The 17,467-nt window shown below is 49.6% G+C and overlaps 1 protein-coding gene across 5 annotated transcripts in view; it reads left to right on the forward strand.

Moving 5' to 3' along the window:
- The first annotated feature begins 16,035 nt into the window (after positions 1 to 16,035).
- ETV6 (ETS variant transcription factor 6) overlaps positions 16,036 to 17,467 on the forward strand; it is a 138,663-nt gene continuing 137,231 nt past the window's right edge. For 3 of the 5 annotated variants that reach the window (XM_049821538.1, XM_049821540.1, XM_049821542.1), the window contains exon 1: positions 16,094 to 16,420. Coding sequence is in view for 2 of the 5 variants with exons in the window: in XM_049821540.1 (XP_049677497.1) it covers positions 16,388 to 16,420 (33 nt within the window). In the remaining 3 variants the exon portion in view is untranslated. Of the gene's footprint in view, positions 16,421 to 16,719; positions 17,447 to 17,467 lie in introns of those variants that run through there. The other 2 variants (XM_049821539.1, XM_049821545.1) reach the window with 2 other exon arrangements.

Genomic DNA, 17,467 nt, shown 5'->3' on the forward strand with positions numbered 1-17,467 from the left:
AGTTTGGGCTTTTCCCACCCACTTTTCTCCTTTCATCTTTTTTGATTGGGAAAAGAGGCGGAAAATCTCATAAAAGTAAGCTTCTGATTTTTATTTTCATTTGGAGTGAAACTTTTTTTTTTCTTGCTTGAGCACACATGCATATCCATAAAAATAAACTTTCTTCAGTAAACTGCAGAAACTCTTGTCACTCATCAAGCCCTCATGGCACTGAGCTCTAGAGTTTTAGATGATTTGATTTCTGTCTCACACAAACTAGGAAGCAACCTTTCAATCGGCTTCTTTTTTGTATAATAATGTGGCACTTGGCATCAACCAAGGCATTTTAAACAGAGCCAGCTGGTAGCAAGTGTTTTCAGGGAGTAAGCCTGGACTTGTGATTTTCCTCACTTTTCTCATTGCAGGTTTGGTATCTTTAAACTGTAACACTGATTTTCCCCATCCTTTCCTCTATGCTGTGTTGGTCAGACTTGCTGGCTGGTGGGCAGCTAGAAGGATTTGGGGCTCAGTAAACAACAGGAGCCAGCCTGTTGATTTGGGATCTTTGGAGACAAAAAGTATTGTAGAAATTATACAAGCTGCTGGCGGAAGGAAGAAGAAAAAAAAAAAAAGAAAAAAGAAACCCAACCATGTTATTTCTGTTGCAAAGATATTCTGAAATTTTCCAGCTTGTAAGGAAGTTTGAGAAAGGACTCTCTGTCTTGGGAGATTAATCTGTGGGAAGGTGTATCAAGGAGGGACATCTAGGACATGCCCTCCTCAATTCTGCTGTCTGGGCAGGTTTTGATGGAAGACATATCAATCTGTGAAGCATGAGGATGTGTCATTCAGCCTCATGCATGTTTTTATCCACTCAGCTAGTGAGAGATTGAGAGTCATAGAGCAAGAGAATCCAATCCCTTACCTTGGTTACAAATAGGTGTTGTAATTTCCATCAAATATAACAAATGAAGTAGGGCGTTTGTCTCCCAGAAGGAACACACATCATCTGAGAAGATAAGCTGCAGCATGGGAAATCTTTTACTGATGAACTTAATCTTCTTTACTGCACAATTAAGTTGTGGAATTTTGGGGGTTATTTTGTTATTTAAGGCATCATGTCATCAACATTAGAGAATGGCTTAAGCAGCAGTGCCCCCAAAGTCAAACCATGGCATAGAGAGCCAATAGATTTACTTGCCATAAATATTGTCAGCTGGAGACAGGCATATGCTGTTGGTCCCCATAAAAGAACCAAGGGTAAAGTCAAGTCTTAGTAGAAAGTTCCTTCAACTCTGAAATTCATTCATTTTCACAGCCTGTGACATGCCAGTTTTGGCCATTGAAAAGCATGATGCAAGATGCCTCAGTTTGCCATGGCTCCCTCTTCATCTGGGCAGGTAGCCAGGATCTCTCTTGTGGGTGGAGGTGAAAAAGGGAAAGACGAGTTCTGATGTGTCAAGAGCTGCTGCTTTGAAAGTTGTTTGGTTTTAATTTTGTGAAGCACATTTCCATAGCAAAAGCATAGTAGATGTGTGCTTTTTTCTGTTTGTTTTTGTCATTTAAATAAATGAGCACTTCGTTATGGACAGGAGGGTAGATGAGAGGAAAAGAAGGGGTAGTTTATTTCTGAGAAGTGTTAGAGGTGCTACTGGACTTTTCCCTTTTTGTCAAGGGGGGAAAATTTGTGAGCTGTTTAGCATTCAGATACAGATAGAGATACATTTACAGACATTTGTGTCCAGCATTTTTTTAATGTCAGCATAGCATACAAAATTTACACATCTATACAGGGGCACTCCTCTAGAAGAGAAGGAAAGAGAAATGGATTTTTTAAAGAAAGAAATAATTTATGTCTATATGTGCCACATGTGGCCAGAATCTCTCTGCAACTTGCAGAGTGGTCCACATTTGTAAAAAGCGAGCCTGGTGTTGATCCCCAGTATATCCACATCCACCTGTTGGAAACTATGGACTGACTTGGATATACACTGTTATATATGAGATAACATATATATGGTACAGTGGCCTTGGTACAGTGAATAGCAACTGTGCATAAAACTAGCATTGCATTTGGATAGGTTTCCTTCCCACAGTGCAAGTGGCTGCCCAGTGTGGAAGCAACAATACACGATGAGCTGGTGTTTGTGTCTCTTTAGCTCAGCAAGCTTTGGTCATGAGACCTGCTCCTGGCAAACTGGGATGCTGGAGTATCTCTGGTGTCCCTGGAAAGGACAGGGGGATATAAGAGATCTGTATTAACCATGAATGCTGTTGACAGTGTGAATAAAGCTACTCTTCATTACCTTTTCCATTACAAGAGCCAGGGGCCATCAGATGGTGCTTTTAGGAGCCAGGCTGGGAACAAACTAATGGCGGTCATGCAGGTGTTGGTAAACCTGCGGGCACTCCTTGCAAAAGCATGTGGTGCATGCAAAAGACTTACAGGAGCTCAAGAAGCAATTAGCCAACTACTTAGAAGAAAAATCTATCGAGGGTTACTGACAAATGACATGAGGTTCGGAAGATGCTCTGAGCTAAAAATAGTCAAAGCCTGGGAAGTAACTTGGGGGAAATATCACATGTGCTTCACCTGTTATTACTCTTCCTTAGGTGTGTGCTCATGTACCCTGTTGGAAATAAGATGCTGTACTAGATGGGTCATTGGTCTGAGCCAGTATAGTGGTTCCTATGTTTTTAGATCCCTCTTGAGGAAGACCTGGAGTGCCACGCCACCTGCAAGTGCGGCGTCTGAATGTGACCACACATGGAAATTGGCTGCTTAGGAACTTTGCTTTCTGAGACTTTCCCAGGCCTAGAAGGGGAATGTAACAAACCAGTCCCCATCTCCATTGCTTTCTAATGCCAGGCCCACAGGACTACACAGATGCTCTCTAAACAAAGAGATTCTTGATCAGTGAGAACTTATAGTACTAGCAACCCCAGATCTGATCTTTTTTTGTCAGCTGTTTGGATCTGACCCATTTCTGGTGGGGAATTCTGGGTGGGGAACACAGAATAGTTCCCTTTCCCAAGGATATCTCAACTGCTACAAAATGACGCACTGTTCATAAGATACAATGGAGCTCTAAACAGTCCTCCCGCTCTGAACCTAAGAAATGAAATATTGTTGCTGGCACTCAGGGGTTATCTACACATAAATATTGTAGGACTTTAACTACCCTGCTGCTGGGACAGAAGTTTAACCTTCTAATATGGATTTGCAAACACCTATATAAAAATACTAACGCCATTAGAGCTGTTGTCAGGCAAAAAATAGACCATATGCTATGGATACACTTACACTGGCACATCGCTGTCCGCACAAAAGGTTGTACTGTAATGTTACTGCATCAAAGGAAAAAAAACCCCGAAACCACTTCCAGCGTGAATTGCTCTACCAATAGAGAAACCTACATGTAGGCTTAAATGACTTACTGGAGCAGCTAAATTCTTACTTGACTGAAATGGCCATTTCTGACACCTTACTGAACCAGGGTCTTTACCGGGTCACCAAGATGTGACCCTGTATGCTTCCACTTGCCTCCCACCTGTATGCTGCTGTCACAAACCTAACAGCATCTTCAAAGAGATTTTGGAGAGCAGGTGAGGAGTTTGGGTGAAGTCCCAGCGAGCCCTACGGAGTCTAAGCCTGCTTGTAGGAAAGTGTGTGCCAACCTGTCTCCTGTAAGGAGAGGTTGTAGCAAGGAAACGATAAAGCACAATGGATGCTTTCACTGCCCCTTCAAACAGGACATGGGCAGGGTGATCCTCCATCACTCCTAAAGAGCTATAAAGGTGGGATGATTCTGCAGGAAAGCACTTTGTCACTTATGCTCCTCACACTTCCTTGTCCTACAATGGTTGAACAAAACCGTGGTTTGCTTGCCACAAAAAAAGCATCATGCTGGAATGCACCCTTTGGATTTTGAAGCCACCTTTTTGCTTATGAGACTGTTTTTCTCTCTATGCCTGTTTTCATTGCATATTTTCCTGCATAAAATATGAAATGTTGGGAATTTTTCAGCAAAATAAGTTCAGTCTGCTGATGTAGTAGAAGTATGTGAAATAGCTCTCATATTCCAAGTACTCTGGGCTTTGGTCACAAATTCTTTTTTACTCTTTCAGTCCTTCCCCATAACTTCTTGCTGCTCCTTGAGGAATGAGCTAGTGGTCTCAGTGCAACTTCTGATGGGCAGAAGGTGTCCCCACTGACAAATGTCTCTGCAGGAGTCTCAGTGTTGGTAGTGTCAGTATGGAACGACACGGACAGACTGCTGCTATGCAGCGTGGCATTTTTATATCCTCATGCCCATGCAATCAAAACCATTAATTAATTCATCATGGCATCATCCATGTGCAAGAGCTAAGGTGTACAATCTCCATTTTACAGCTGTGCAGCTGAGGTGCTGAAAGATCAACTGTCTGGCTCAGGGTACCATGGGAAGTGCCATCCTAACACTTTAATCTCAAAATGACCCAGGAACATCTCATCCCACAACAGACATCCTCAATGGCGGGATAAGTGGTGGAACCAGCTGCCATTCTACTACAGCTGGTGTGTCCTTACAAGGAGTCACGAGGAGGTGAACCCACTGGCCACCTGTGGAGGACCAACACATCTGGGAGTGTTGACCTTTGCATCCCTCACCCAGATGAAATCTCTTTACGAGAGCAAGCAGCCAAAACAGGTGTTGCGTAGAGCTGCATCAGAAGGTGCAAATCACTGCCTGTCTTTAGTGGGTACACCGAAAGGCAACATTTACCTCACAGAGAAGATGGATGAGGCAGGTGATGGATTTCAGGGCACTCCTGCAGATGGACAACTGTGGTGTTGACGGTGGCCAGAGGGTGGTAGCACTGCACAGCTCAATTGCCAGGGCCCTCTGCACCAGGAGGAGGGAGAGGTGGGGTGGGGGAGCCTCTGATGCTCCTCGGGAGCTGGGGAAGAAGAGGTGATGGAGTTGGACTAAATGGTGCAAACTTGAATAGCAAAAGAGTGTTACTAAAAATAGGCCTTAGCTTTTACACCGCTCTTTCCTGATTCCTTCAGCAGATGTGTTGCTCTGGTTTTCTCCTCTCACTTTATACTGGAGGGCTTCTCTGCCCTCCCCAAACTAAGGTAAAAATAGCTGCAGCTTTTTCATTTCTTGTGAGGAAAAGGAAGAAGAGGTAAGGAAAGGTGTTTTTTGAAATGAAGAGGAACTTTTACAAAAGCATCTCCCTTTCTTAGGCCCTAAAATCACTGTGCTAGCTGAGACAGTGCAATCCACCAGTAATGCTAGTGGCTATTTTCTGGGCTTCCACTTTTCCAGCTGATGCTCCTTCTGGTGTGACAACCACAGGCTGTCAGACATATAGTTTCTGCCCTGTGGCACATAACAACCACAAAGAAATGACCCCACCAGGATGGTGGGCATGTGTGGCTTCCAGACGATTGTAGGTCTATTCCAGCTGAAATCCTCTTCTCTTCTCTTCTCTTCTCTTCTCTTCTCTTCTCTTCTCTTCTCTTCTCTTCTCTTCTCTTCTCTTCTCTTCTCTTCTCTTCTCTTCTCTTCTCTTCTCTTCTCTTTCAAAGCACTTTGGGAACCTAAGAATACATGGTGTTGTAAAAGTCTTCTGGAATATAGGTGTGTCTCCATTTTGTAGTTGTAGGTACAAATAGTTACCTTAATTTTGCTGAAAGAAGGAAAACTCAGGAATAACTTCTTTAAGGGCACAGACTACTCTAATGCTAGTGTCAGGGCTATTGTGTGCACAGGTATTTGTGTGCACACGTACTTGTGCGTGTGGGCAAACAGTGGTGTAGTTTAAAACACAGAGGATCCAAAGCTCGCAGCCCCCACTTGTCATTTTACTTGGCATTACGTATTCTAGAGCTATAAAAAATAGATTTGGGCTCCTGACATCAGTCACCCCTTTTTCTGTCCTATGCCACTGAGGACTGTGCGTCCCTGTCTGTCCTACTCCTATTTCAAGTTGCATTTAGCATAATAGTTTAAACCAGAATAATGTGTTGGCCTTGCTGCGTGGCCATAGGCAAGTGGTTTTGCTGCTCCAAGCCTCAGTTCTCCTGTAGATGAAACAAAGGTAATGATGCTTACCCTGCTCTGCAGAGGGCTCCGAGATCTCCAGCTGCTGTGCAAGAGACAATAGCATGATTATAATTGCCCAGGCACTGTAAGACCCCATGCTCAGTGGCATTTCTTCATCTGCCTCCTAACGCAACAGCTTTCAAACGCCGCCATGCGCACTCTTGATGGATTATTTTTTCTCCTTCCCCATCCCCTGCTCACCGCTCTTTCCTTCCTTGCTGCCTCCCCTCCTCTCCCCTAGGCCCCTCTCAAGAAAATCTACCTTCTCTGCTGACCCATTTTCCTCTCCTGTCATTGGGTTCTGGTGTTTCACCTCCCTCCCCTTCGCAGCCACTCATATCGATAGTTACTTCACCGCCATCCCCTTTCCCACTCCCCTCCTCCGAAATTCTCCCTCAGCCCTGACACTTTCTCTAGAAACAGCCACAGGCTATTTCTAACCTTCCTTCTCTCATCAAAGCATTTGAGAAATCAGCTCGCTTTCATCTCTCAGCAGGGAGGCTGCCACGCCACCGCCGCGGTTCGCAGGCCAGGCTGGGAACTGGGAGCTCCTGGTCCCTGGTCGGTGATGGCGGCACCGCCACTGACTCACCGCCCGGCCTTCGGCAGGCCGCTTGCCCTCTCTCCTCTCCTAGCTTTAGAACAGGAGTGATAATTACACACTTACCTCACAGGGGTGTTGTAAAAATTTAATTACCGCTTGTAAGATGCTATCTAAGAGTGAAACGTGTCTTTATCTCTCGCGGTGGTTGCTGTGACCACTGCAATCTGCGCTTAGTTCAGGCCCTGGCAGATAAAACCATCTTCCCCGGGCAGCCGAAGCCTTCCCTCCTTCTGGTCACGGAGGTCCCTGTGCCATAGTCCTCTGACACAGGGGGGTCTCCCTGGCCGTGGGCCATTCCCCCTGGATGACAGGCAGGGAGGCTGAATTCCCCTCTGGTCAAGGTCACCTATCCAGCCGCTCCTCCCATCACTCTCTCCCTTTCTCTCCCGCTGAAATTGCTGGTGAGGTCTCTCCTGAACCAAAATCCTGGCTCCCAGTCCTCCTCTGCTCTCAGCTGCCTCTTCCATTCTCACCCATCGCCTCGCTCTTCCCTTTCCCTCTGCTATGGCTGACAGGACTTGTCCAAGCCGCCCTCCCTCCTCCTCCTCCTCCTCCTCCCTGGCTGCCCTCTCAGCCTGTCTCAACCGGTACAACCCAAGAGTCAGCCTCCACTTCACAAAGATGGGTCTGTTCTGGTGAGATGCCGTCTGCCCGCGAGGGTGGGAAGGGGCAGCAGACCACGTGCCGGGCGGGCAGCAGTGGCGATGCTGCCATCCCGCCGCCGTCCAAGTGACAAACCGTAGGTCCCGAGGAGAGCGCAAGGCAGCGAGCAACGCGTCCAGAGCCTGACGACCCTGTCCTCCCACGCGTGCACATGGTGGGTCCACGGTCTGGTCCTCCAGCACCACCCATGCCCAACATTAAGTAGGAGCAGAAGCATCCTCAGATACCGCCCCTGCTCGTTGCGCACAAAAAGGACGCAAAACCCACTGGGATTGATGTTGCCAAGAACAGCGCTCAAGCTGAAATCAAGAGGAAGGGGCTGGCAGCCCTCTGTAGCCACCAGAGACCCGTGCAGAGTTGGGCCTGATAAGGTCAGGCCTTGGCACCCGGGTCCACCTACCTCTGCGCCTCTTCCAGTCATTGCCCAAGCTAATATTGGGGTCAGCTCAAATTTCCGGTCTTAATTACGCCACTCCCTACATGCACCAAAAAAAAATAAAAAAATCATGAGAGACTTGGGCTGATTACCACCTCTTTCCTGTGAGAGGCCAATCTGTTTACTCTGATGGAGATTGCAGAATATGCAGCACCTAAAGAAGCTGCAGTTAACCCTTCTGGATGCAGACCTGCTTTGGGAAATGGGAGACAACAACAGAAATAAAGGCCATTTCAGATCAGGGCAATCTGAATGACCTGTAACTCAATAGGAATGGAAAAGTTGTTTACTTTTTGTATTCTTGGCCAAAATCTTTGTCTTTGGGGTGCATTTGGCAGTTTCTGAGCTAAAGTTATAAAAGGGCACGAGGATGGAGTAAGACCTGAGAGTGGAAACTGTTTGCTGCTCAGCCACGGAGAGGCTACTGCCTATCCATAATGCATGCACTCTAAACTATATCCATAAAAGTCAGGCATGATTTAAAAGGCTATAAAATCCTACATCATGATGCCACTGGAACTATTGAAAATAAAAGCAGATAAATCACAATTCTGTTCAACAAACTGTACTCATGCTGCTTTTTTTGATTTGCTGGGGTTTCATTCTGCTGTTTGCTGAGCACGCGCTGCTCTCGCCCAGCCTTGAGTTGAGTTTCCATTTCCTTTTCCTTTTTTCATTTCCAAGCTTTAGTTTCCACATCAGCCCACTGGCTTTGCAGCTGTACGGTCATGCCGCTGTAAGCCCCTGCCCTGGAGGGTGCAGGAGCGGGCAGAAAGGTGCTGAGCTTCCACAGGCCTGGAGCAGCAGTACCCATTTTTTTTCCCCCAGCAGTACCGGGCAATCGTTGTAAGCAGATTGACTGCTGTTGCTCATATAATGTTATTCCTCACATTAGATTATGAGCATTAAATCTACTAGACAATGTTTATCTGGCAGGAAAACAATTTGTGTCACTCTTTTACTGCCAGCAAGATATAGAGTTACAATGACATAGATGACAGAGTGTGCACCACAACTCCGAACAGGCACGACAGCTGTAATCCTGTCACCCCGTGGAGAAAATGATGCTGAAAAAGGAGGGAGGGGTGGCGAGCCTGTGCAAATATTACTAATAGAGAGGATTGGGGTTTGAGAAAAGTTTGCTTCACCACTGAGGCTGAGGTGAGTGAACTGAAGAAGTAAAAACCAGCCATAGTACATGCAAAATGTAAATCAATTTGGACTTACCTGACATGGAATTTGAACTCTGTCCCTCCTGCTTCCCTTTTTTTTGTTTATTTTTGTTCAAAATGCTTTGCAGTAACAGAACATAGCTTGACGGTTTTTCTACTTTTACCTTGGGTTTCATCATATATATGTTATTATTCCTTAATTTTCTTGGTCTGAATCATGTAATTACATATGAAATAAGAAGGCAGGTGGGAAGGCGATAAGGGAGGGAGGGAGAGAGAAAAATAATAAAGAAAAGAAAGAAGAAAAGAAGGAAGGAAAGAGAAGATAGAAATTTTCAAGCATTCAAAATTTGGGGGAGAAGTTTGAAAACATGTACTTTACAAGACAAAATCCAGAGGCAAGATAAGAACATGCAGATAGGTGCAATTTAAAGAATTTTGCGGAGTAATTTTTCCCCTCAAAATCTTGTGATTTTGAGGTGAGAGGCAACTAACTCATTATTTTGAATTCATGAGGTTGTCAATATTGATGTACGCTTCACTGTTCTGGACTATGGGTGGACAAAACATGAAGGTATAGCTCATGTCTGAAATTGGTAGCTGGGGATCTAGTGCTTTGCGGAATTGTCTTCCAGAAACCCTGGTTTTGGTAACCTTTTTTGCTTTCCCTCATTTACTGGTGGTTTTGCGCACCCTGCAGAGCCCTGCCGGCTCAAGAAATGAGCCCACGTCCATGGCAATCTCTCTCTCTCTGGCATCGAAGACCTTGGTCCTGGCCCTGGCTGTGCACGTGCTTGACCAGCATAGCCCTGTCCCCGTCACCGCACATCTTTGGGTGACGCCGGGAAGTTCCTCACATATCTGCGGAGATTTAAATTCCATTTAAACAACCACCCCTGCAAAAGTAGGTCAAGTGGGGAGGTTTCGCCCGGTGCAGGCCAGCCTCTTATCCCAGCTCCTCTGCAGCTCCCTGCTACCGATCTTCCCGCAGCAGACTTCCCTCCGTTCCTCTCAGCCCTCCCAGGCTCAGGAGCCTCTCCTCTTCGTCTCTTCGGTAGCGAGCAAGAGGGCTATTAGCATGAGTTGAGGGCAGAAGCTGCACCTGTGGCTTTGAGAGACCACAAGATTCCCGTTGAAGGTATCTCCGCCATTCTCCGTCTGCTTGCAGCACAGCGAGGGGAACCGAGCTGGCTTTAAGGGCAGGGATGCACACACACAGACAGGCAATTCCTCGTGCCTTTTAAGCGGTGCTAAAGGCAGCTGCTCAGCAGGGTGGGACGGGGCACTTTTACAGGGTGCTAGCCCTGGAAACTTTGCTTTGTGGCACCGTACCGTAACCAGAAGACTAGAAGAGGTAGACAAGGACATGGCTGTAACAGCCTCGTGGTGTTGCTCCACAGTGGTGTGAGCAGGGCCCGTGGTCCCATGCAGTTTAGCCCAACCTGATAGTCAGGTTTAGCTATTGCCAGGTTGGTGTCACTGGAGTTAGTGCTCTCAGGAGCTCTGTCAGGGCCACCCACTGCCTCATTTTTACATGCTGCAACATGGAAGTACGAACCAGGCGTAGCACTATCAACGTGTGTCTAAGCAGTGACTTGTGCAATGAAGTCTGCTTTTCCAACGTGACTATAAACTTCTCTCAGAAGACACTGCACTGCTTCGAACAATGAAAAGGAGTTAAAGCAGTACAGTCCTCAATCCCCTTTCCCTTTTCTCCTAACAGGATAGTCACAGTTACAGAGGTAGAAGAATGTTTCTCTTATTTACAGAAGCAACGATTCAAAATAATCCAGTATATGACAATGTGTGAGGATGACATAGCTTAGAGCATCAAGCATGTTCAGGTTTGTTTGGTTTTTTTTACATATATTTGCTGCTAGATGAATAGGTGTCATACCAGGATTTTTGCATTTCCATTTTGGCTGTTGTGGGTTACTGAAATGGCAAAGCTATGCGAATGCCTATGTAAATTGTGTAAGTATTTTTACATCAAAATGCCTACAGCTTTAGGGAATGCACCAGTATTGCTATTTTGATTAAAAAACAAACAAACAAGCCAACCTTTTACCAAAATCATTATACTGGTGCAAATCCTATTCATCAAGCCAGCCTTGAGCATTTAGAAGACCACTGAATCTCAAAGAAGATTAGGCTCTTAGGTGAATAAACAAGAATGCAAATAATACGGATGTAGCATTTCTCACTCTAACATGTCAGACTGGCTTTCACATATATTCCTAAAAAGCCAGGGATCTGGGACTTCTACAACAAGAAACATAACCTGGCTGAATCTTGGAAAAAGGACTTGCCTGAGAATATGAAGTGAAAACTAATCTTACTGCTAATGATGAGAAGCAGCATGACCGATGTACACTAGCGTCATAAAATGCAATTCAGTTTCAGAAACCAATTTGGTAAGGGAAAAAGAATCGTAGTGCTAAATGTGCAACGGGGATCACTTCCACAGCGCTTCTATGCACACACACTCACGGATTTCCTGGTGTGTCTTCAGGACCAAAAACTCTGTCGCATGCTAACATCAACATATCCTTGCATATTCTTAGAATTTACTACTGTCTCCTACCATGTTTTGTTCCTCAAGAGCTTGATCCTGTCCCTTGATCTGGAAGAGTTATCTCTGTCGAGGCTCAGTAATGTCAGCAGACCCATCAAGTCACATCAAGTGACTATTTGTATCTGCCCAAACACTGGAAAACAAAAATAAAACTAGTAATACAAATGAAGCAAAGAAGCGAGCACTAAATAAGTGAGCTAGTTAAGTTGTGCTGGGGGAAGATAAAGCGAAGGAAAAGATAACAGCGGAGAAACAGTAGAATGAGTTAATGATAGCTGGGCACTGGGAACTAATGAGTGCCTTTGCAAATATAAAGAGGAAAGAAAAAAAAACTACGATGAACAAAGTCTCCTTAATAAAAGCGAGGTGAAGTCAATGATTATTGCAAACGTTTGAGGTACTGCTCTACACTGCTGAAACTAGAAAACCAGTACACAAAAGAAGAAATGAAAACCTTGGCTTTTGGCTGGATGTAGGTTCCCAAGTGCCTAGCTCCTTTGGGAAAAAGGCTCCAACATCCTTCAGGGACCTATGAAAAAACCTAGCCTAGTTGTTGAGAAAGTGCAGGTAGGAAGACATTGGGACTCCCACGGCTGTGAAAGAGGCCCAAGTGACAGAGAATCAGTGGAAGCTGGTATGCAGATGCACTGCTGTGGTCAGAAAATGAAAAGTCCTAATGAAAGGTTGGTTTGCCTCCTTTTCTTCAGGGCTTGCTCTGTTTTCAGGGACACACTCTAGACCAGGAAATACAAGCACCCAAAGCCAGATTTTCAGGCCACTATGAGAAAGAACATACTTCTGTCTATGGGTTTTCTCATCCAACACGCCACCCGCTTCCCTCTCCTGGGAGAGCCCTCAGCGAGGCAGGAACGTGGCCTCACTTCACAGCCCAGAGGACCTTTTGCCTGAATTAGTGTTGCCGACAAGTATCCAAGCAAAAAGTTAGGGGATTTCTGGCTAGGGCATCGATGAAAGGGTGGCTCTGTGGGACTGTAAATCCTACTTCTAACTAAAGGGTCCTCCTGGAGATAAGCTAAGCAGTTGCCTCTAGGTGAGAGGGAAGGAAACTAACTGGGAGCCTGTTCAAGGTTTAATAGGAGCTAATGGACTTCCTTTCCGCTCTGTGCAATCTCCACGCGGCATGGATCTAAAGGGGAGCTGACAGCTGGAGCGGCTTTGTCCTCACATTTCCAGAGCAACTGTCCTGCAACCACAGACCATCCTGCTCACCAGGAGATTTGGTAGCATTTTTCTTCTCCTGCACAGAGCAGCAGCCAGGACCACATAGACTGAGGTCTCAAGAGGTGGAACTAATGAGAGGAACCGCGAGAAATCAGGTCAGAGAAAACAAGGGCAGAGCCAAGCAGAGAGGCTAACACATTACGAGGAGTTTGGCCCTCCTTGTTCAAAGGGTTCAAAGATGCCCTCCAGTCACTGTGGCTAGCATCTGGCTAGCATGGTTGAGGCATATCTGCTTCTGTTGGCAAGGGCAGACCACAGGGCGGTGTGGCGCGTGTTTTGTCCAGCCACATTTTCTTCCCCAGCTTTCTTACAGCAGCTTCAATGGGATGGACTTCTGGCTGGAAAGGTGCTGCGCTCACGCCTGTGGCCTTCTCCACACATTCACCCTTTCTCTCCCTACCTTTTCTAGTTACCATCCACTGCGGACCTGTTTAGTGGAGTAGTGGAAAAAAAAAAAAAGAACAGAAGGAGCTGGAAGAGAACAGCTCTAAACCAGGCTGTGATCTTGGACAGATACTTGCAACCATTCATGCTGGTTGAGAGGTCTGCCAAGATGGATGAAGGCCTGTATTTGTAACAGCCATTAATCAAAGTGGGAGGAACAGCAGATATCAGTGACCCCAGAAAGAACAGATGTTGAAACTCCAGGCAGAAAAATGAGACTCGGGATACATAGCTTCACCACAATCTCCGTGGAGAAAAACAGATCGCAGTTGCGCTGCAAGAGGGAACACTGAGGAGTAACAGGACCAGATCTGAATCAGGGCAATGGCAGGTGACAAATTTTGTACTAGCTTTTGAGGCAAACTAAACCGTGATGGGGTTTTTGGCTGCATTCACAAAGGATCAGGCGGATACTTGTCCCTAAATGCAGGCATCTGTGGGCTGAGGAGAGGACGACCAGTTGGATGGGAATCAGGGAAGACCAACGACAATGATAAAGTGGCTGCAGGGACTGATGAATGAAAGGAGATAAAAAGAATGAATGGCAATGGCTAGGAAAAGAAGTGATACCTGGGTGCAAGGCACAAAGAGGCGGAGAGGAGCAAATTTGTTTAGGGGATTACAATACGTGGTTATAACCGGGACTAATTGGGTGAAACTGGACAAATGACTATATAGGCCAAATATCTTCCTGACCATGGGACTCGCTGGACTGTGAAATAGTCTCCAAAAGAAAGAGGCAGAAGCCCCATTACCTGAGGCATTTAAAACGAAAGTGGACAGAGCGATCGAGCATGTGCTGTAAATCCTCCACCAGCAGGGGAGTGGAGTAGATGACCTAACAGGTCTTTTCCACCTCTAATTTCTACATTAAATAAAAGGAATCACAAAAACCCCCAACGTGCCATGAGATACAGAATAATGACTCAGCGCTTGGGGAAAGCCAGCGGTAATCGTGCAGGTAGAAAGGAAGAATGTCACAGAGATGAAGCAGAGAGTACAATAGGGGAGAGAGCAGCATTGTAAAAGCAATAGAGACGCAACGACTCTACTCCAGCAGTTCAACCACGCTGAGGGAAGACAGGTAAATATGAATCCTTTATTCCCGAGTTGGCCCTATATTAAAAAGGGTCATTGGTTGCTAGGCTGAGCGGGAACGGTACCTTCCCTCCCTCTTTTTCGTCTAGTTTCAGGGACTGGCCAAAACGAAGCTGTAAGAGGCCGCAGGGAGCTGGTCCTGGTTTGCAAAATGGCCTGTGGTAGCCCACGGAGGAGATGCCCGCAGTCTCACCCTCTCGGCCACGCAGGTGGAGCAGCACCACGTTTGATGCAAGCACGCGGCGCGGTTAAGCAGACGCCACGTAACGTGAGCTAAGGCTCGCTTCAGAACACCGTGGTAGGATTCCCTCTCGTTCGCTATTTTCGGTAGCACCGAATCACTTAACGGGAGCCTCTTCCATCCCAATCCTTACGGCAGACTCCAGAGGAGGTTCTGCCTTGCAGGGACACGGCTTCGCTCGGGACTTGCAATAAAGCGGCTCCATCCAAAAACCAGCCGGGATACCAAAACCTGTCTTTAAAACCACCGAGAGAGATTTAGACAAAGAAGCGGCCGAGTTATTTTTCGCCCCCTCCCCACCCCCCCGTCCTGAGGGCTAGGGCTGTACTCGGCTGAGGAGCAGGAGGGAGAAGGAAAGAAACAGCGCAAAACCATTGCAGCTGGAAATAACGCAGGTTATAGTATGGATCCCATACGTCGCGGGTGACACAACGCCCTCCTCAACCTCTGTGCCTCCCACTCCCCGGGATAAACACGGGCGGCCGCCCTCCGGTGGGGCCGGGGGGCTCCTCCGGTGGGGCTGGGGGGGGGGGGGGGGGGGTGTTGCCGGTCACGGGTGGGGGTGGCGACCTCCCGCTTCTATCCCTTTGGCTTTGCGGTCACAGGCGGGGAGGGGCGGGGGGGGGGGCTCTGTGGGTCGGCGGGCCGGGCCGTGCGTGGGGCTGGGGAAGGGGGAAGAGGGACCGCCCCCCCCCCCCCGCCCCGGACTTCCCGTGCCCCGCGGTAACCCGAGCCTCATTTCCTGGTCGGGGCTCTTAAAGGGGCAGCCCCGGCGGTGGAACAAAGGCCATTGTGCTGCCGGCGGGCCGTCGCTTCCCCCCCCGCCCCCCCCAGCCATGTTCGCCCATCCCGCCGCCCGGCGCTGAAGGCCGGTACCGGCGCGCAGGCCGTTTAAAGGGCCCGCCCGCACCGCGTCGTCAGGCGGCACTAAATAAGACGGCGCGACCCAGCTGCGCTCTTCCTTCCAGCCTCCCCTCCGCTTTTGGCCGTCCCGCATCGGCACCCGAGGGCACCGGCGCCTCGCCGCACTCCCGCCCCGGCCGCGGGGTGCCGGTGCCCCGCCTTCGCCCCTCCCCGCCGGCGGCGGTAGTAGTGGCCGTTCATCCCGGCGGCCGCCTCTCCTGCCGGTCTGCGGCCCCTTTAAGGGGCGGTGCGGGGTGCCGGGAACCCACGTCAGTTTCGGCCCCGAAACTCCGGATCAATGAGCGGCGGAGGGGCGGGGCGCAGTGCCCGGCCAGGCCCGGCCCGGCTCCCGCCGCCTTTCGGTTTCTCTCTTCCAGGAAGGAAAAACACCGGCGGGGAAACGGGGGGGGGGGCCGCGCCGGCAGCCCCCGCCCCTCACACCCTCCCCCCCCCCCCCCAAGCCTTTACCCCACCCCCCTCCCCGCCGCCGTTTCCCCGGGCAAGCGCGCGCGCGCGGGCGCGCGCACCGACTCGCACCCGGGCGGAGAGAGCGCGCAGCGCAGTCACACGCGCAACCCAGGCGCGCGGGCGCGCGCGCGCGCGGGCGACGGGGTTGGCGGGCGGGTGGGGAGGGGGGGGGGGGGAAGAGAAGAGCGGGAGCGATCGCGCGCCCTCAGAGGAGTGGCGGCGGCGGCGGCGCTGAGGAGAGGACTCCGGCGGCGAGGTGTCCGCGTCCTCCCCCCCTCCTTTAACCGCCCCGGGCAGCTCTGCGGGCCGCGCTCGCCGCCGGGCGATGGTGGCGGAGGTGACGGTAACTTCCCCTTGAGGAGACGGGCCGGGTCCGGGAGAAGAGCGGAAAGTGGGGAAAGCCCGAGAACTTCCCGTCCGCCCGCGCCCGCCCGCCCCGCCGGGCTTCGCCGTTTCCCTCCTGAGAGATGTCTGAGGCTCCTGCTCAGTGTTGCATCAAGGTAAAGCCCCGTCCCCCCCTTGTCTGTCCGGACCCTGTCAGCGCGGGACCCGGCGCCCTCAGGGCGGTGGGCGCTGTGTTTTGCCCGGGGTGAAAAATAACTGTTTCTTCCTCTGCTTCCCCCACCCCCCCCCCCCCCCTCGCGTGAAGGGCGGTCGCGGGGGGTCGGGGTCTCCCCGCGTTTAGTGGGGAGCGCAGCCCTCAGCCGTGGCAGCCAGCCGGGAGCGTGGACACGGGGGGGGGGGAGGAACGGGGGGACGCGGGTCCCATGGGTTGTCAGCGCCGTGACACTGCCCCGGGGGGGTGGCGGACACACACACACAGACGCACAGCAAAGCCGCCGCGGTCGGGATTTCGCGGTGTGGCTCTTCACGGCGGGAGCCGGCGGGTCGCTGGAGGGTTGAAACCGAGACCCGGAGCCCGGCCCGGCCCGGTCCCCCGCGGGGCTGGCTGCCCGCCGTCCCCCGCCGGCAACTTTTCGCAGAAAAAGTTTCCTGCTGTCGGGGAGATGCAGCCGCTGCTGCTCCCACCAGCAGTGGGTTGTGGGGCTCGCTTTTTCTTATTTGGCTTTTAATTATTGATTTTTTTTTTGTTAATATCCGTATTATTTATTTTTACTCGCTGCATTTCCTAGCGTCGCTTGCCCGTCAGCAGGTAGGGGAGTCGGGGCTGTGCAGCCCAGCCCCGCTCTGCCAGGGCCCTGGGGATGTGTTTCTCCGTAGCTCGGCCTGTTGAAGAAGGGATTGCCCTGCGAAGTTTCTCGTTTTAAGTGGAGGCGGTATGAAGCTGAGACAATGGAAACAAAATTGACTTTCCTTTTTTGTCCAGACCCTTCCTATCTAGCCGCCCGCTAGAAATAGTGCTTTCCTCTCTCCTTCCCTCACCCCTCAGTTTTGTTTCAATCATGCATTTTCTTCAGGAGTCGCCTTTGCCTTGTTGCCAGCCAGGAATCTCCCTTCTGCTCGCGACTAACTCTGCCCGAGTAAGAGTGCTTTAGCGGTTGTCTCGCCCTGCCTGGAAGGAAAAGGTGACTTCCAGACTCTCTCTA

The sequence above is a fragment of the Accipiter gentilis genome, chromosome 18 (genome assembly GCF_929443795.1).
Source record: "Accipiter gentilis chromosome 18, bAccGen1.1, whole genome shotgun sequence".
NCBI lineage: Eukaryota > Metazoa > Chordata > Aves > Accipitriformes > Accipitridae > Astur > Astur gentilis.